The sequence below is a fragment of the Pyxicephalus adspersus genome, chromosome Z, assembly GCF_032062135.1.
Source record: "Pyxicephalus adspersus chromosome Z, UCB_Pads_2.0, whole genome shotgun sequence".
NCBI classification, from domain to species: Eukaryota; Metazoa; Chordata; class Amphibia; order Anura; family Pyxicephalidae; genus Pyxicephalus; species Pyxicephalus adspersus.
The window spans coordinates 83,851,105-83,872,054 of NC_092871.1; the positions used below are offsets into that span (position 1 = coordinate 83,851,105).

The 20,950-nt window shown below is 40.4% G+C and overlaps 1 protein-coding gene across 1 annotated transcript in view; it reads left to right on the forward strand.

Moving 5' to 3' along the window:
• ASTN2 (astrotactin 2) overlaps positions 1-20,950 on the forward strand; it is a 188,877-nt gene that overhangs the window by 108,083 nt on the left and 59,844 nt on the right. Inside the window, exons 9-10 of the mRNA XM_072430157.1 lie at positions 14,506-14,643; positions 18,986-19,136. Of these exons, the coding sequence (XP_072286258.1) occupies positions 14,506-14,643; positions 18,986-19,136 (289 nt within the window). The remainder of the gene's footprint in view (positions 1-14,505; positions 14,644-18,985; positions 19,137-20,950) is intronic.

Consider the following 20,950-nt stretch of genomic DNA (forward strand, 5'->3'; position numbering starts at 1 on the left):
AATATATAAATATTAATTAGAACTATATATAAATATAAATATCTATACATAACCATTACAAAATGTAAATTACTTTAACTGAACAAATATAATAACAATACCAAAATATAACCAATATAACAACAACAATACTTTTTCAGTAGAACTCCGAATACAATTTTTAGTTGCAGGTCCTCTGAGGGTCCACCACTTCTAACAACCTTGGGCTCTGCACCGTATCAATGAAATTGCTCCCAGCCTCCCATACATCCAGCCCAGGAACACCATACCCCTCCTGGTGCAGACCCCCCACCAACAATTTACCACACCGGGAACTCCACACCTTAGGTGGGTCCTCCGACATAAATATCACCAAAAAACAACCCACTCCCCCGAGGACCTCAACCGCCCAACACTTAAATTGCCAAACAAACAAAAAAAAAATTTGGGGAGGGAGGGCGGGAAAAACTTTCCTCTCTTGCTGTCCCTGGTAAAAAGCCTCTATTGTCTCATTCCTGACCTTTTTATTACCAATTGACCCCTCCTTTCATCCCTTCCTCGTGCCTCTTCCCCCCCCCCTCCCCCTGTCCCCATGCTCTGCACACTCTGCATGTGCCATTACCTAATGATTAACCCTCTGCTGTCTCCCTGCCTGTCTGCACCGTCATGCCTGGCCTTCCACTATCCTCCTTTCACTCACATGCTCCAGGCCTACCTGTTGGCTGAGTTTGACATTTCCTTTTTTGCAGCAAATACCAGGAGACTCAGATTTAAACTTCTTGACTTGACAGTAACTACAAGCTCTATTAGCTCTATCTCTCTTATCCTGTAGTCGGGTTTCACGCTGTTGTACTGTCTCTGAAACTCTAGATGTAATAGCTCTATCTCTCTTATCCTGTAGTCGGGTCTCATACTGTTGTACTGTCTCTGAAGCTCTGGATGTAGTAGCTCTATCTCTTATATCCTGTAGTCGGGTCTCATGTTGTTGTACTGTCTCTGAAGTTCTAGATGTAGAAGCTCTTTCTCTCATTTCCTGTAGTCGGGTCTCACGCTGTTGTACTGTCTCTGAAGCTCTAGATGTAGTAGCTCTATCTTTCTTATCCTGTAGTCGGGTCTCACGTTGTTGTACTGTCTCTGAAGCTCTAGATGTAGTAGCTCTATCTTCTGAAGCTCTAGATGTAGTAGCTCTATCTCTCTTATCCTGTAGTTGGGCCTCATGCTGCTGTACTGTCTCTGAAGCTCTAGATGTAGTAGCTCTCCATTTTGTGTACTCCGGTCTCACGCTGTTTTACTGTCTCTAGACAGTAAACAGCAACACATTTCACATAGGGCACAGGTAAGTGGAGGGTAAGCCAAAGTAAGTAGCCAGACAGCTCCTCTTTACTGCTCTGGGTTACAATTCCTCCTTAAACACTGCAGGATCATCCTGCTAAAATGCTGTCTGTGCTTTCCCAACGTACTGAGTGCTTTTAGGGTCCTGTTAGCTTAGACTATTAGGAGTTGAAAAGAAAAGAATCAAAAGACAGAGAACTATCTCTGCTATCCTGTAGTCGGGCCTCATGTTGTTGTGCTGTCTCTGAAGCTCTAGATGTAGTAGCCCTATCTCTGTTATCCTGTAGTCGGGCCTCACGCTTTTGTACTGTCTCTGAAGCTCCAGATGAAGTAGCTCATTTTCTCATTTCCTGTACACAGGTCTCACGCTGTTGTACTGTTTCTGAAGCTCTAGATGTATTAGCTCTTTCTCTCATTTCCTGTACTCTGGTGTCACGCTGTCTCTGAAGTTCTAGATGTAGTAACTCTTTAATTTCCTTTAGTTGGGTCTCACACTGTTGTACTGTCTCTGAAGCTCTAGATGTAGTAGCTTTTTCTCTCATTTCCTGTACTCGAGTCCCACGCTGTTGTACAATGTTATTACAGGCCAGAAATTTGTAAAAGAGTCCAAAAAAGTATGTAAGCAAAAGGTACACTGTCACTGAGCAATATATACACACATACTGTACATACACACATACATACATACATACATGCGAATATACCTCTTACATATACCACATCACTGTACAAAGATCAGCGGTGTACTCACATGAGTCTGAGTCATATGTCTAGCAAGTTTGGTTTAAATGTCTAAATGCGTTTCTGAGTGATGGTGGAACATAGCTAGTTTGGTTGAAATGTCTCCATGCGTTTCCTAGAGATACATACACACATACATACATACATACAAATATAGCTCTGACATATAGCACTGTACAAAGATGACTGGTGAACTCACATGAGTCTCAGTCATATGTATAGCAAGTTTGGTTGAAATGTCTCTATGCGTTTTCGAGTGATGGTTGAACATTCATACACACATACATACATACATCTATTTTTATATATGTATAGATTTTTAGTTGGGAGATACCATTATAATTCTTACATACAATGTTTTATGTCTTGTTAGCATAGGGTAGGTGAGACCCAGTCCCCTTTCTTTCAACATTAGTTCCTCCTTCTATTTCATGGATTCCCTTTTATGTATAGACTGCTATAAAGTCTTCCTTTCAATTTTTAAGTTTTAATCCTAAACCATTCTCTCTTGGTGCTTTACTGTCTCTCTCTCGTTTAATGGCTATTTCTGCTTCATCTTATGATAGATCTTCCTTTTTCTGGGTCATAAAATTAGATTTTTTTTTTCATTTTTCTTTTAAATTCTGCATTTCAAACTTTTTTGAAGTGTATCTATAGCTAAAACATTTTTGTGTGATGAAACCATTAGGTTTGTATTACTTTCTATGTCTCCTTAAGTGCAATTTGCAGTCTCTTTTTTTCCTGGTCACCATTGTCACTGGATCTGAAAACAATGGGACCTTTTATGAGTTTTTTCAGTGATGGCGTCTTTACTTGTTCCACTCATCCATACTAGCTTTCCTTGAGCAGTTTGTAGTGGGCGGACCTATGGGACCCTCAGACAACTCTGACCTCATCAGCACAGTGATGGTGTCACCTCCAATTTTACAAAGTAATAATTGGATTTGCACAAGAATTTGATGCACACAATCTTGATTTAGATCATTTGTAGCTTGTGACAATTTTTTAAATAAACATTTTTGTGCATTTGTGATAGACACGCTTTAATATTTTACTCTATTCTCTTTAACAAGAATGTTTTTAACTCTTTTGATCCCAGTGCTTTTCCTCCCTTTTTGTTTCTATTGCAAAGTTATCATTCTATATTTTTTACTAAATATATCTACACTTGATCTTGTTTTTGTCCCCTGACTTTTTCTTTGCTGTAATTTCCTTCTACTCTCCCCATCAAGCGAGTTACTTCATAAAGTTTCATAATCCAAAACTTTTCTGCAGATTCCATTATAACTTTTTTAATTTTCTCCCATCTTCCCTCTATTTCCTTTCATTATCTACATGTTCGGCTTGTATATTCTTATTAATTTCTCCATTATATTTCCGCTTTATGTTTCTGTCTGCATTTAGCTTTTTAACATCAAATCTTTTCATTTTTTCACTTATCTTTTTATATGGTATTTTTTTCTGTATTTAAAGAGTGCCATGAAATGTACTAAACCAGAAAACGTTCTTTCATATTTTGCTATTATATTCATTCACTTTGACTTCTGTAAATTGGATTAATATGATTATTATTATTATACAGTATTTATTTAATGCCAACATATTACACAGCGCTTTACAAAGTCTATGGTCATGTCACTAGCTGTCCCTGAAAGAAGCTCACAATCCTATTTCCCTACCTCAATCATATGGTAATGTTTTTATGTATGTTAACCTCCCTGGTGGTATGATTGTTTGAGTATTTTTAAATGTCAAAGCGGTACATTTGACATTTAAAAATACTTGTTATTTTAAATTTCACATCGGTCCCGCCCCCCAGTGCATGCTGCCCGCACGTACACACGTCGCATGCCCGCCTGGCATCTGAATCCTATAGCCTCGTATCCCCTCACACGCTGGGTATGCGAAGCCAAAATGACGCTGATGCCAGTCGGGCAAAGCCAATGTGCCACTGGAGCATCAGGCTGGACAAAGCCGCAGGCTCGTGGGGACCAGGTGAGCCTCAATTCCACCCCCAGTGTGTGCAGTTGTTGACCTCTGGTGTGGTTTTTCTGCTCCTTAGCATATAGCAGTTTGCTCTTCAACTGGGAATGGCTACCTGTGCAGTTTTCCACTGCAAGTGTGAAAGGTGATAGGGCCAGAAATACTTTTGCAGGAAGAGTTTTTTTTTCTACTGCATTTTTGTGTTCAACTTTTTTCCTTGGTTGATGCAAAGAATCCAACCAACTTCTTTCGTTAGACCTTCCAAGGTTTTATTCTATAGGATAACTTTGTTACTGTCACTCCAAGCCCCCATCCTAAAGGATCAGATTATCCCCATTTTTGCTCAATAACTGAACTTAAGACTTGTAGAAAACTTTGTCATTTTAGCTAGTTTCATGAGTCACTGTGCATCTATCATTTTCCTAGCATGACCTTTAAGCTGAGTTTGAACAGTGGTGTGCATGACTGATCGTTAAAGTGAGGTTACGGTGATTTCAGCAACCTTTCTTTAGACAAACAAAAAGGTGTTTGTATACAGATCACAAATGGCAGCCTGTAAAACTGCCAGATTGAGTTACTATCGGATAAATGCAGTCAGATTTATAGAAAAAGAATTGTATTTTACCTTGTAGCACCTAAAGAATAAGTTAATGTTTTTTGTGCTGTAATTCCAGTGTTTTATGCAAAAGCTTAATATATTTTTATTTTGCTTTACATTTTCTGCATATGTTTTACAAATATGTTATTTTGAATCTGTGCCTTGCCTGAAAATTAGTGTTGGTCGAATAGCTCATTATTCGATTCGACCGCTATTCGGTTGAATATTGCATAATTATTCGGGTGATCGAACGTCGAATTCGAAACTCTAATAAAGTCAATGGGGGAAAAATTCAGTATTTTTTTTCTGCACTGTGTAGAGCTTCTACAGCCTATAAATACATTTAAAAAGACATGTCAAGACTGCCCCAGCTCTGCACAACACTGTACAAGTAAAAAAAATAATAAGGAAGCCTTTTTTCTGTTGCTGGCAAGGCCATTTTATGGGGCGGTCAAGGGAACATGTCGGATTTTATACGGTCTCTGAGTACAGGCAGAGAGGGGCACAAGCGGGTTCCTCTGGTCCAAAAATTAGCCACCAGGTTTTACCACTCTGTTACAAGCCATACACAGGCTTCAGAGTACAGGCAGAGGTCTCTGAAGGGGGTCATTCAGTCAAAAAATTAGCCAGCTATACAGCTCTGTTATAAGTTACAAGTGACAGGTGGCAGCAGCAGGAGGAGGAGGAGGCGATGGGCACTGAGACGGAGCGGGGACCGCATTGGTAACTGGCATCTAGAGTAGGGTGTAGTGCACCATCAATGCCACCTAGATGGCTGTAATGCCATATTTATGAATGGAGTACTGACAGGTGGCAACAGCAGGAGAAGTAGGCAGTGGGTCCTGAGATGGATCGTGGACAGCATTGGTAACTGGCATCCAGAGCTGGGTACTGGGCAGGCGGGATCAGTTATAGCATGAGGAGGAGGCGCTGGGCCCTGAGAATGAGCAAGGACAGCATTAGAGGTTGAGGCCATCACCTATATGGACAGTGTTGAAGCTGTAGCTATTGGAGACATGAATGGATGAACGAGATTCCAATCTGTCCCTACCTACTATGTAGCGAAACCACAGGAAACAGAATGGGCTTGGCGGACTCAGCGGGGAAAGAACACCCTGTTGAGCTTGAGTCTAGTCTGGCATCTAGAGCTGGGTACTGGGCAGTGGGCAGGCGGCAGCAGTAACAGCATGAGGAGGGGGCGGCAGGCCCTGAGACAGAGTGTGGACAGCATTGTTAACTGCCATCTAGAGCTGGGTACTGGGCAGGCAGTGACAGCAGCAACAGCTTGAGGCCATCATCCTTAATTGACAGTGTACAAGGTGTAGCTATTGGGATGAATGAGATACCCACTGTCCCTACGGTGGGCCCTGAGATGTAGTGTGGATGGCAAGTTATAGTTGTGCCTCAACAACCGGGGACTGCCACCACGAGCCCCAGCTCCAGAGCACCTTTCGGCCCAGTTAGATGTTTGCCCGTGTGGGCATTTTTTTAATGTCCATAGTGATGACAACACTATGGTCATCTGCAAACTGTGTGCTCAACACTTGAAATGAGGCAAAAACCCAAACAATCTTGGAAAAAGTTGCATGAGCACACATTTAAAAAGCCACCACCCGGTAACCTGGCGGGAACACCTGGTCAAAGCACAGAGCTCTGTGCGACCACCTCCGCCCAAGAAGCAAGCTCAAACTACTCGATCTTCCTCTGCTACCTTTCCTCCTTCTGCTACCAAAGTTACCCATGCTGCTGCCAGCAATTTGAGTGGGGCATGTAGCCGAGCATTACCTTTTTCAAGGTTCACCAGCGGTGAGCAGGAGCTGCAACGCAGATTGGCTGCTGTTTGTCGCATTGCTAGCAGTCAAGACCAGGCATCATTGCCGTCACAACTTCTACCCCATCGTCCAATCTTTCTGTGGTTAGCATTAGCAGTATCCAACCTTTCATCCCCCAGATGCTGGAGCACAAGAGGAAATATGGCCCAAATGACCCCAAAACAAAGCTATCAATGCAGCAATTGCACAGCTGATTGTGTTAGAGCTCCTCCCTTACCGACTGGTGGGCATCCTCTGTGCGAACCCACAGTACGTTATGCCTAAGCGACAGTATTTTGCAGAAAAATGTGTTCCTACTTTGCATGAACACGTGCAGAGCAATGTGTCCATAGCCCTGCAGCACTCATTTTCAGGCAAGGTGCACCTGACAGCTGACAGTTGGTTGAACAAGCATGGTGTGGGAAGATATATTTCCTATACAGCTCACTGGGTAACTTTGGTGGCAGCAGGGGAAGATGCAGCTGCAGCAAGGCCTGCATACCTACCTCCGCCCAAAGCATATCGCCATGCAATCTTCTCCTCAACCTCCACTTCCACCTCCTCCTTTGACTCTTGTGCCTCAACCTCTTCCTCCAGGGACACTTTGCACCTCCCATTCGGCAGCATCTGTTCCATGCCAGCAACAACCTGCAGTTTGCTATTTTGGTGCACAATTCAGACGTTGCCACGCAGTCTTGAGGTTGCGAAGCCTGGGTTCCCTCAGCCACATGGGTGCAGCCATTCTAAGTGCATTGCGGGAGCAGGAGGAGAAATGGCTAACTCCCAACAGACTTCAGCCAGGCAAGGTCGTGTGTGACAACGAGGCCAATCTGCTGGAAGCCCTGCATTGTGGGAAACTCACACACGTACCTTGTCTGGCTCACGTCATGAACCCTGATAGTACAGCGCTTCCTTAGGAATTACCCAGGCCAGCCCTTACTTAGGAATTACCCAGGCCAGAAAGTTGTCAGCGCATTTCCGCCGGTCATACACAGCCAGTGCCAGATTGGTGGATTTACAGTGAAATCTACACCTGTCAGTGCACCAGTTAATTTGTGATGTGGCCACACGTTGGAATTCCACCTTTTACATGCTGTAGCAGCTGGCTGAACAACAGAAAGCAGTGGTGGATTACGTGGAGAGTCTGTTCGTTTCAGACATATACCTACACTACCTTTCTTAAGCCCTGCGGAGTGGCTGCAAATTGAAGACTTGTGCACTGTATTGTCACCTTTTGAAGAGGCGACCAGGATGATCAGCAGAGATCAGGCCTGTGTCAGTGACACCATCCCCATCATAGGCCTGCTGGAACAGATGATGGTGGATCTCGGACACGACACAGAGCGGACGCTGCATCAAGAGATGACGTTTCAAACATCATCTCGGACATGCGTGCCTACTAGACATAGTGCACCAAAAATCCAGGAAAAGGAGGAGGTGGAAGGGGATGAGGAGGACATTGCAGGCATGGGAGAAGGGGAGGAATGGGCAGAGGAGGATATTGAGGGTACATGGCATCCATCCACCCAAACACAAGGCGGCATGTTCCGTGGATGGCAAGACCAGGCGGAGGAGGAGGAGGAGGATGACCCTGTGTTGCTGTTCGACCCACAGAAGTGTGGGTCCAGAATTACCTCAGCTGTGGGGAGTTTGAGCCACATGACAGCCTTCATGCAGGAGTGCACAGCCAAAGATCCGCGCATACAACACATAAAAACAAAGACTGACGACTATTGGATTGCTACATTACTGGATCCACGTTACAAGCCGGAGATACAACAACTCATCTTGCCCCAATACAGGGGACCTAAAATGCAGCACTACCAAGAAGTGCTTGTAAGGGACTTGTGCTCAGCCTTTCCGGCTGCCAGCAGCAGCAGGGATCCCTATGGCAGTTCCACCAGCCATGGGGGCCAAACAACTGCCCTAGGCGGCATGGGTGGCAGCAGCGGTAGAGGTCTTTTAAGCCAAACTATGCTGGCTTTTTGTCAGCGGATGCAATTGCCAATGGGACATCTGCAACCTGCAAAGCCAGGACCCACTGGGCTACTAAGTATCCAAGCTTGAGCAGTGGCCTGAGCTGGCAGAACATGCCATTCAGATCTTTTCCTTCCCAGCCACAAGTGTGTTATCTGAAAGAGCGTTCAGTGCAGCTGGGGGCGTAGTGAGTGACAAACGGATTCGGCTCTCTGCAGAAAATGTTGACCGAATCACTTAATGAGTGAAAATGAATAAGGCTTGGATCAGCAATGACTTCAAAACCCCCTCTGCAGATTGTACTGGTTAGTCGTCAACTGCTGCACGGCCTGCTGACACCTTGATGGGAAGAGCACGTTCACAGCCTTCAGCATCTCCTTCTACTCCTCACCCTAGTGGCCCTCTACCTCTACCTAGTCTCTGAGGTCTATATCTTGCAATGTAGCTGTGTAACTGGCTAATTTTTTTTTACCGAGCACCTCCCTCAGGGCCCTCTGCCTCTATCTACTTTGCGGCCTATATCACTTGTAATGGAGCTGTGTGATTCATAATTAAATATTTTAAATATTTGTATTTTTAGTAGAGAAATACATAAAATTTTCTGTTAGCAAGTGGTATCAAATATAAATATCTGTATTTTTTTACAGAAATACAGACATTTTTCTGTTCATTTTGATAGATTGCAAGTGGTATCAGAAATAAATATCTGTATTTTTTTTACAGAAATTTTTATATTTATTTTGATAGATTGCAAGTGGTATTAGAATTAAATATCTGTATTTTTTTTTACCTTTTTTGGCTGCGTGTATGTAACACACTGGCTATCTATCTATCCATCTCTCTATTATCTATCTATCTATCTATCTATCTATCTATCTATCTATCTATCTATCTATCTATCTATCTATCTATCTGATGCTAGCAAATCTCTGTCAGAGGTGGTAAATGCAGGCATGCCCTGGCCTTATATAGGCCAATGGCTGCCTGTGTGGCATGCAGTGACAGCCAATCGGCTGCCTGCCACAACAAACATGGAGGGGAGAATCCCTGCTGTTATTGGAGGGCCCTAGGCTTCATGGGGGAGGCCATATTCGGGTCAAACATTAGGACTACCCGAATTCGAACAACACGACAGAAGATCTTGCCAGCGACAGGACCATTTTTCCAGCTGACAACGCTAAACCTTTGTAAATGTCAGCAATGTTGTCAGCCTATGTGTGCACCATAAATAAACCCCATAGGTAGTTCAGTGGTCAACTGAGTAAACATGGTAGGGTTTCAGTGCTGCTGCTAACTGCAAGCCTTGGTTTAATGTTGTTGGCTTATATTTGGGTACCATAATTCCTTAATATTAAAATTGGACATTGTTGAAACCAGTGGCAGTGTTACCATATCTGTAACTGTTAATTTTCCTAGACAGGTTAGTGTACAGGTATTAAAGTAAAACTAAACCTGTGATTATCACTGTCCCTATTCCCTCATAGAGTGCCACTGTCTTCTTCCTTCTTCCCTTCCTAAAGACGATTTGCAGTCATCTTTACTGACAGGGCCAGGATAGCATAACTCGGCAAGCTGGAGTTTTTTATTTCCCGGCATGAATCAGGGGAAGCAGAAATTTCTGAGTATCCTGGCAATTAAAGTTTATGCTGCACATGCGCAGTTTAGCTTTTTGATGGATACACGGAGTGATAAGGCAGGTGGGATTATTGAAGAAGGGGCTTCCTCTGTCCCTTTCAGCCATAATGACCTGCCTAATCATGAATTCTTAAAAGTGGAATTTAAACCACATACAGTTACCAGAAAAAAATATTGTGTGCTACAGTTTTCCTTTAGTCCTATGCCCAGATCCCACATCATTTCTGCCATTTTCCTTATTACACAACATATAAGAATTTATTTATTAGGTTTGTTTTCTTTTTGTTCTGCTTGACCAGTTTCAAATTATTTTTTTTTTATAAGGACTTAATGCTTTTATGTATTCCTTTATCTATCAATACATTTAAAATTTATTTGGGGATTTGTCATACTCCCTTCAACAACTTGTTGTTCATTGCAAATTTTTGGCAGCCAGATTTCTTTTTTGCAGCTTTCGTTGTCTTTTTTCAATTCTCAAGTAATGATAATGTTTCTTCAGCTTCATTTTAAGCCCTCTTTCTTTATTGCTTATGACTTTTTAACGCCATAAGTAAGTCACATAGGTTTTGTCTTTTGCCCATGGGATTAAATAGTTTAATGTGTTCCTATAAAAATCAATTTAAAACACAACTCTTTATGTTGTGTGTTTTTGTTTCCTAACGATATTTTGGAAAGCGGCCCTTAGCATTGGGTAATTGACTCACTTAAAACGTAGTGTTTTTGTCTTTCCAGTTTCTGCTTGCTGTTTACAATTTAGATTAAATTAAATCATGTTATGGTCAGTTACCCAGATTTTCTTTTATTTAAACATTTGTAATAACAGATCTCTAACAGAGCATTAACTATCCCATAAAATTATGCAAAATTTTTTAAATTTGTGCTGGACCTTTCGCTGGACCAGTTGTGCCATTACACCAGTCCATTAAGGGTAATGAAAATCTTCCATGATTACCCCTCTCTCAGCCATTTCTGTCTGTGCAAGGAGCTGGGACTCTACTTACTCATTAAAACGAAGGGGCTTATAATACACTATAGCAATTAACAATAGCAGCATGTAAACCCATAATTTATTCAACCCATAATATCTCGGCATTCAATGTTGCTATTCAGTTCGGGTCAATTACAAATTTATGGTTCAATCTAACAAAAGTAAACTCATTTAATGTACACAGTGGGCAATGGTGCAGAAACAGGCTCAAAGGAACACTGCCTAGGCTTACAGCCCCATACTTGCTTTGGTTTAAGCCAGCCTTTCTCAACCTTTTTTTATATTGTGGGAACCCTCGAAATATCAAGTCTCAGGGAACCCCTGGTATAATTTTTTTTTTTAATTCTGCGGTGATGTGATTCTGAAACAATAACCCTAGTGTACGTAAAAATAAAGTGTTAGGGCATAAAACCCCTCACAAAGTGCACTGGGTTGCTTTTTGATCCTACTATAAACAGAAAGCGCTGACTCCCATTGGGTGTAATGCTCCAGACAGGGGGACTGGGTTGCTTGACCCACCTGGCCAAAACCAGGCAGACAAAACCACCTAGTACTAATCTGAACGTTCCCCTGTAGGAAGACTACCACTAATGGAGAGGAACATTAGGGCTGGGCCATAAGGCAACCAGCACCCTATATTCCAGTGACCAAACAAAAAACAAACAAGTGACAAAGTACATAAAACCATGGTATTCAGTGCTTCCCCTGGCCAGATTTTCAGGTTTTCCGCCATTATCAGCGTGAATATGGGTCTGTTTGGGAGCTTCTTTTTGGGGCTGGTCCCTGACCTCCTCTGGCCCCTCTTCAAGAGGAGTTAAGCCTGGGTCCTGCCCCTTACAGAGCATCACCATCCGGTCCTGATCACCACCCCTGGCAGAGCCCCTAGCAACCGCTTGAAGAACCCTAGAGTTCCTCTATACCAGGGGTCAGCAACCCTTACTATCAAAAGAGCCATTTTGCCTCTTCTTCCACTAAAGAAAAATAGTCTGGAGCCGCAAAACATAACACAGTTTATAAACTTTTAAAAGTTTTATTATTTTTTTAATTCAATTAAATTTTAGGGGGTGTTAGTCACAGGTGTCCCCCACTTGCACCTACATTTTTGGTTTTGTACATCTCCCCATTCCACAGGAATTGGGGTTCAAAGGAAGGGGATGTCATTGTACACACCCATTTGTACACGCCCCGTGGTAAATTTATTTCACTGGTAGATTTTTTTCATTGGAACACCGGATAGGGAATCCCCCTCCTCCGCAGTGTTTTGGGAGGAAGGGGATCCCCCATCAGAGATCTCCCCGCAGCAGCCGAAGGGAGCCACAACAAGGAGGCTGAAGAGCCGCATGCAGCTCCGGAGCCGCAGGTTGCAGACCCCTGCTCTATACCTTAATGTCTGTAAGCTTTCCCTGTTTTGTGCAGGATGCAGACAATATTTCACATAAAAACTTGTAGGTGACTTCATCCTACAGCTTTATTATTTAAACAATTCTTGTGGATTCCTCACCCTTATGCATTCTATTGATAGTCCCAACATGGGCAAGGTAATGCCCATACCTTTGATTTTTGTTTAAAAGTATAAAATGAGATTTATCTACTTGAATTTTGAGGGTCATATCAAGTATATATGGAATGTATGTAAAATTGGTACATTTGTTTATGTTTCAAAGAAATAAAAAATAGGATTAGATAGCCTTTTCTAACAATTCTTTGGAATTCAAAGTCATCCAGTTATCAATCTGATTGCTATTAAAATTTACCTTGTTCAGTGGGGCTTTTAAAGTAAAATGAGTTCTGCCTAAAAGAATATTTAATGGAAATTTGTAAAAAAAAAAGGATCACATTGTATCATATAGCAGACTGAAAAGAAGTACGTATTGCTCTTGCATGCAAACTCCTATTGCCAAGTAACCAACAGTAGAATATTAATCATTTTGACACACTCTTTTGCTTTCCATAGCAGAATGCTGAATGTAGTCATGTGATCTCAGCACTTCTCTATGCCATGGTAATTACGTAAAATGGCCACATCCAGAGTTAATTCAGTATTACATTGTAACATTAATCTAGACAAAAACAGACTCTGCAAAAATACCTTCATTTTTCCAAATGGTGAACTGTGTATAAATCGAGGCATTGTTCCTGGTGACAGATTCTACTTGAAATATACCTATTATAAGGAAAGTATGGGAACTGATATTTCTGGGCTTTTTCTCAAAATATGTCAGTGCTGTGCCTTTAGCTGCTGGTTCAGAACAAATAAACAGCAAATGTAGGTTAAATAAAAGTCAAAAGGTTTTTATTTTTTACTGGTTCTATGTCAAAGACAGATGAATGATTGTCAGGACATCAATATGTCAATCAGAGGACTAGAATTTGCAGAAGAATTCCTCCAGGATCTAAAGTATCTTCTAGACCCTTTGGTCCCCTGCAGACAGTTGTCTCTTTTGGTGCTTAGTTAGGCCAGTGAAATTATGGATTCATGTAGTTAATAGGCTTGTTTATTTGGTTTAGTTCATTTTTTTCACACCATCACTGTTCTTTATAATAAATCTTGCTCAGAGGAATATAAAATTATAGGGCTATAGGGACCAAAATTATGGAAACATTGACCTGTAAAGGGGCAGTGAACTCTAGCAGTGTCATGTAATATATCTCCAGTCTACAATGTTCTCCTGAAGCATTCTCCACCTTTAGCATGTCTTCAGTCCCTGAACATCTCCTGTTACATGGCTTCAGTCTCTGACATCTTTTTGTAGCATTACATTCATGGAATATCATGGGTGGCCCAATGACAATGTCAAGAGTTGTTAAAATCCCAATATGTCAAGTAAGTTTTCCTCCGTGGTCTTAGGAATTAGGACCCCCTGGTGAAGTGGGACTAACTTTTCTTTGGTGTTGATGAGTTATTGCCATATGGCACAAATTTACCTTTTCGTAGGTATCCTGTAGCAATGACAGATCCAAGATCCCAAAGGTCAATATCTTCACTGCTGACTTTTTTAGGTCCATCGCTGTCCTCTTCAGGCAGTGAATGTCCCTGTTGTCTTTTGGTATCTGGGTGTATTTGCGACAGTATCATGTATAGTAAATGGTCTACAAAACTATCGTCCTTAAACACAATGATAAACTAACCAACCATGTTAGGGGCAGTACTGTCCCCAATAACCACCAGCGAATTGATACCTTTATGTTACTTAAACTTAACAAGCGCTAAAGTTCATCAACTTATTTGCAGGAAATGTTCACCCATCCTGTAGCAAACCCCACTTGGATGGAATCTCTCTATACTACCATTGGGTATCAGGGATATCCTTGTTAAAACAAATCAGATCACACTCTGTAAGAGTTTTTCTTTTGCCTCTTCTAACTAAAGTTCTTAATTAACATACTCGAAAAAAAAATATGAATATTTTAGGACTCGTCCAAACCACTTTCTTATTAATCATCTATTTTTAATATTACAGATCCACATACAGCTTGGGGCAAGGTGTATGGCTTCCTGTCAGCAAAAACTTTGTGGTGCCTCCTATGGAGCTATCTATCAGTCCTCTAGCTAGCTGTAAGACAGATGTCCTGGTTACCGAAGACCCTGGTGATGTCCGGTAAGAATAAATTAAGATCTACACATACAAACTATAGCTAGCTAGCTATAAATTATTATGCAGTATGTAGGCACGGATAATCAGGGTTGGAGTGGAGACCAGCGGGTGGAGACCGTTGTGTTATGACCCAACATTTCAGTAACCAACCAGAAAACAGCTGAATGGTTTCTAAAAAGTGCCAGGTGTTACACTGGCTACATAGGGTTGGTGAGAACACTGGATAATGAATGTTTAAACATAATGGTATGCAAACTTTGCTGATCTTTTTAACCCAGTCATCATGTATTTCTTGAATTGTTCATATTTACTTGACTCCCTGTAGGTTAGAACTAAGCTCTCCAGTGTGCATTGGACTGATGCCTAAAGCTGCTTGTACACAGTGGTCTTTCTCTGCAGCACGATGTTGTGACACAGAATATTTTAATGCTGCACAAGATTTGGGTAAAACCTATATCCATCTTTATAAACACACCTCCACGCTTTCCCCAAAAGCCAGCTGTCATCTGGTCAGTTATGTGATGTGTTGGGACCCTTTTCTTACTGCAGTTGAATTCATTTTGAGCAGTGCTGAGTCTTGCAAAAAAAGCACTCACATAGTTTTTTCTGCTTTTTTATTTTTGAGAACTCCAGCTGCGATGATGTCTGGGCGCATATGATTTTAGTTAAATGGTGCTACTCATTACTTAGCTTGTACAAAGACCAGCAGCATGGTAGGGGGGCAAAGAGGAGGACAATGCCATACAGAAAGTAAGTATTGCTAAAAAAAAGTAGTGCTGGACAATAAAAAAAAAGAATGCTTCCAATATTAACCCATAAAACCTCTATATAAACACTATATTATATGCCATTGCCCCAAGGGTTTTTTCTTTTTTGTATTTGTATCTTTATAGCTGTATGAAGTTATACTCCATATAGCATCTAAGTTTCTGCATGTAGTCTTATCAGCCCATTATCAAACCTTCCCTGCATTATTTTACTGTCCTTGTGCAAATGTTAACTCTGCTCCCTCAGTCTTGTAATAAACATGCTCTGATTCAAAGAAAACAAGTTAGTTGCCTTGGAAAGTTTGTATACATTTTATTAAAGATAGGGAAAGATGAAGAAAAGAAGGCAAATAAAACGAGAACACAAAGGTCGAGGGTAAAAATGAGAAGCTACAAAAGCTTAAGTATTTTCCATTTTCCTCTGATAATTCAACTCAAGACATCAGATCAGTACATAAGCACACATCCACTGCTGGAAAGATTTATTGATAGCTTAACCAAAGAATTCATAGTAAGTACACAACAAGATTATTACCACCAATATATTTCATTGGATGATATTATTAGAGAAACTAAAAAACATAAGTGGCTATCCAAATATAAAGTAACCCTATCAGTAACCCAAAGTAAAATGTAAAAGCCTAATTTACCATCTGTTTGGCAGAAAGATCGATCTGTATCTGGTAGAAAGAATTAATTAATTAATATGTGGATACACCAGGGTTTACTGTAGTGGAAGGTGGGAGAGGCCACAGAGCATAATGGGGGCCAAGTATTTGGAAAACTAGAAGATCAGCAAAAATAGGAATAATTATTAAAAAAGGCTAGGTAGGAATAAAATCTCTTTGCAGAGTGTTCAAGATAAATTTTCATGGGTATTTGCCACTACCAAATAAAATAGGAAGAAGGGGGCTGTTAGCAAAGTATATAATCACCATGTTAGAGTCCTGTTATAATATACAGTAGCAATCTAGAAAATTTCCCACAAAGTATGAATATGGTAGAACCACAAGCCCAAGCTTGGAGAAGTTGCATAACTAATTTCCTTTTCCTTCACTACTACACTGTGTATGTCCCTACCAGTACTGTCCTAATCGTCACGGTGGCAGTTTTCTTATCCTCTACCACTAGCCTGGTGTCCCATCTCCAATTGCAATGGACCTCCCATGAACCTTTTCCTCCTGATATGTTGTAGACCACAACTGTATTGCCTCACTAACCTGCCATGCTGTGAAACATAATTTGTGTAAAGTTCCTTCTTTACAATCCACCCAACCTCCAGGTTCCTCTTACAACCAGCTGTCTTCTGGTCGGTTTTGTGATGTCTTTCTCTGCTCCACCTCCCATGAATCCTCAACAGTAGTTCCTTACCAACCCCCCATGTAAACATGTATGTATATACTAAATTGCAATGCCCTCTTGGTCCCTCAGCAGAAGGGATGAGGTTCAGGTCAATTGATACCATAGATTTGTGATGACTTCAATGAAGGTCCACTAGTAGCAAACATTGCATACTGTGGCTGAAAACAGTTCAGGTTTACTACCTAAAATTAGAAACTTTCCATAATGCTCACAAGAGCCAATCATTTTTTGGAATGTAACACATCCCCATCCCTAAAAAAGGTCTCACAGCAGCCATAATGTTTGCCCATCTGCTGCTTAACCCGATGAGCCAACCAATGAGGTAACTAGGAAATATATCTCAATTATCTTTGGAGAACTTGAAGGCATTGATTGAAAGGGATTCGGTGTTGTCCATTAGTGTGGCACATTTTGGTGCCATGCTGAGGACACAACAAAAGTTGTGTGCATACGGGGGACATAATCAGTGTGGTCAGGAGAAAGGCACCGCTGGAGGCACACTGGCCAGGTAATTTTTCTACGAACCACCTAAATTTTCTTGCGGACCATCAATTGGCAACCGCTGTACCAGCATACTAAAGCTATCCAGCATAGTCATACTTTTCCCACCAACTTTAAATGTTAAAGCAGTATGTATTTTGATAAAGACATTTTAGAAGATGATAGAAGCCGTATTCTCAACAAAGATTACAATTTTATCATGTCACATTACATACGTGTTCCAAGGTGGACCCTTTCTCTATCTCTATTGAATATTGCAGGCCTTCCAAGGCAAAACAAATCTTTACAAGGGCATCCCTGATATGACATTGGTTTGGTACAGTTTATTACAAAGAAAGTGAACCTAGATCTCATGCCGATAGAGTTAGCCGACAGCAAAGGCAAAACATTAAACCAGAAGGCAGATAAAGAACAGTAGGCTAGGGTAGGTTAGAGAGCTGGTAGTAAGAAGAAAACATATATATGCCAATAGGCTTAGCCATCTTCCACCAGGCAATCCCCAAAAAAATACTGGTGGGAAATTGGCTTCCAGCTGGGAAAAATACATAAATAAAATGGTCTTAAACGTTTTTGGGAACCTTGGATTGTGAACTCAGGGACAGTTAGTGACGGTACATTATAGACTCTGTAATCCTTTGCAAAATATGTCGAAAGAATATATACTTGATAATAAAAATAACTTCCATATTTTCTTACTGTAAGCTTTTTTAATGAGTCTGTCAAGCTCCATAAAGAATTTCTGGCATGTTGTAAATTTAATTTGGCATGTACTGATGTTACTTTCCTTGTGAAGTATTGCACAGTGACAGTGTATTTATGGAAAATTTAAAAAAAAATGAAACTAATGTACAGTAATTCTTCTGTACTACCCTGTTGTTTGAAAAAAAAAAAAGTCAAGACATCTGAGTTGACGCTAAGTTAACTCATATGGGCAATTTAATGGAATGCTACTGTGTAATTTAAGCTCTACTTGACAAAAACTTCGGATATAATGCATTGATGTCAGTGTGATACAAGTACAGTAATTGGGTATATGTGTTGGTATCATAAAATTCAATCACCAATACAGTTTGGTTCTAATAAATTTATAAAACAGGATAAATAGATCAAATGGTTGGTTTTAAAAAGGACCTTCATCTTATTTTCACTAATAATTACTCCGATGTTTAAGTATTTTTTTTACAAATACTTTTCCTATGGGTCATCAAATGTTTTTAGGGTCAATACCCTAAATACATTTGATCTAACAAAACAAACCTACAAACATTTATTCAGAAGAGTAAATACCCTATGATATTTGATCCTTTCATTGGACCATTCAGCTCCTATTAAGTTCAATAGAGTTCAGCTTGAGAGCTTGAGCCTTGGGTTCAGGTAATGTTCTAGAAACCCTTAAGGACTCTTTCATCCATCTTTATTATAGACTTGTATTCAGAATAAATATTTGTTGTAACTTTACTTCATATCTCTCAACACAATAATGATCAATTGTGCAAAATAATTCCTGGCTGGAATAAGGAGGAAGTAGGACACATGGATTTCTAAAGAGAAGGTATAAAAAACATTCTTCTTTTTGTTGCCTTGGGCTGCTCTGTGTCTCTTTTGGGGAAGTGTCTTGTCAACTCATGTGGCCGTACACAGGAAGGAAAATAAAATGCATTAATCAATATCAGAGCAACTTCTTTTAAATAATCTAACTTGTTTCCATTCTTCAGGCAAGAAGCCCTTTTAGCAACCCACTTTGAAACAGTTGATGACTTGCTCTCTTCCTTTGGACCTGTTCGCGATTGCTCGTTCAGCAATGGAGGATGTTCACGTAATTTCAAGTGCGTCTCGGAGCGTAAAGTAGACTCCACAGGATGTGTGGTCAGTAATCAAGTAGTAAAGAAAACTATTAAACACTGTGCATATGCAAATTAAATGTAAAATGCCATCAGACCTGATACATGGAAATGTAATCAAAAATGCAATTTTTATTCCAAAGGATATCAAAACTACTTGAGTTTTTGGGGAATTTAACCATATCAATAATTATTTCTTATTTTATTTTTGATTAACCCCCTTGGCGGTATTCCCAAATGTGGCTTGGGTTGAATTTTATGTACCAAAAGCAGTAACCCCAAACCACACTTGGGGTAGGAAGAAAGAAATCCTACCTGCTCCCCTCAATTTAGTGACATTCTCAGCAATCCCTGGCTGGCTTCTGCATCACATCCTTGGCTTGATCGATGTGATGCGTGAAGTGTCGGTACGCTAGGGAGGCGTGGCCGGGCAGGAAATTAAAAAGCAGATTAAGTTATAACATTGATCACAGTAAAAAAGTTATAAAAAAAAATCCAAATTGTAAATAATAAATCCAAAATTTTATTCTATTAGTGTACCCTTTTTTGGACAAATTTAAAGTTTTTTTATTTTTTTAATAAAACTATTGAATTCATTTTTTTATATAATTATTATTTATAATTATTTATTATATTTTATTTATGATTTGTGTTTCAAACTTATCATACCTGAGAGTAATTCCTAAGACTTACAGGCCTAAAATATTAAACAACAAATTTCCACTCAAAACAATGTACTGCTTTTGACATAAAAATTTGGACATAATCAGACCGCCAGGGAGGTTAAAAAAATGATTGTGCTCAAAGACAGAATGAGTCAAAAAAGTAAGGGAAACAAAGTATAATGATTTAATCTAAAGAAAAGAAAAACATAAACATTTGTACGTACAACGGTTATTGTGTATCAATTATTTACATATTCATATCAAGGGCTGATAGCTTGGCACAGATTCAGGTTCATCATGCACAAAATAAGAAAAAGGCTCAGCCCAAAAGCGTTTCACAATTCTGCTTCTTTAGGGGAAATAGAGATTAATGTGCCACATGAGTGTGTTGATATAGAAGAGTAAATTACTGTGATGGAAGATTAGACAAGGATTTTTTAGGATGCTTGCTAGAGGTCCAAAACTCTTGTCTAGAAATAGTAGACTTAAAGGATTACCTATGATCTAGGTGAAGGAATCCAAATGGAAATCAGCCAAGTTCGCAGAAAGCTGTCAGGGCAAAGCTGCAGGAGTATGGTTGCCTACCAGAAAAGTGTTTTAATTATTTTTGATTAAAATAATATTAAAGTTTATGGAAAGTCAAAACATAGAGTATGGAAGGTTTAATTTCTTACCACTTCCAGAATATAAAATATGAGGTAATCTCTCCCAAGAGAAGAAAATTCCAACTTTCGAACAGTGTCATAGGAACATTTGTTCCTATTGGAGAATTTTCTTCAACCACTGTAAGGCCCTGAACGGCACCAGTCATCACCAGACACCAGTCCCCCAATTTAACACTGCAGTCTTCACTTTTAGTGAGCCTTCACTCACCTCAGGAGATAGGTTGCACCTCCCAGCACTCGGTTGCCCCCAAGATTTAGACTTTATACTGTGATGGCGCACAGCATGGAGTCACGGGACAGATGAGCATCTCCTAACAACCACTTACCAAAATTCATAGGTTTTCCTCTTCACTTTCTGTCTTGTTAGCAATGGTCACCAAGTGCTTTAGTTGCATACTTTTTTATGTTTTGCAAATGTGTGCCCTGGGCATGACACTGATATTCCCAGAGGCTAGTTTTGGTTTGAGCTAACATACACCCCTGGAAAGGATGCGGTTATATACAGAGCA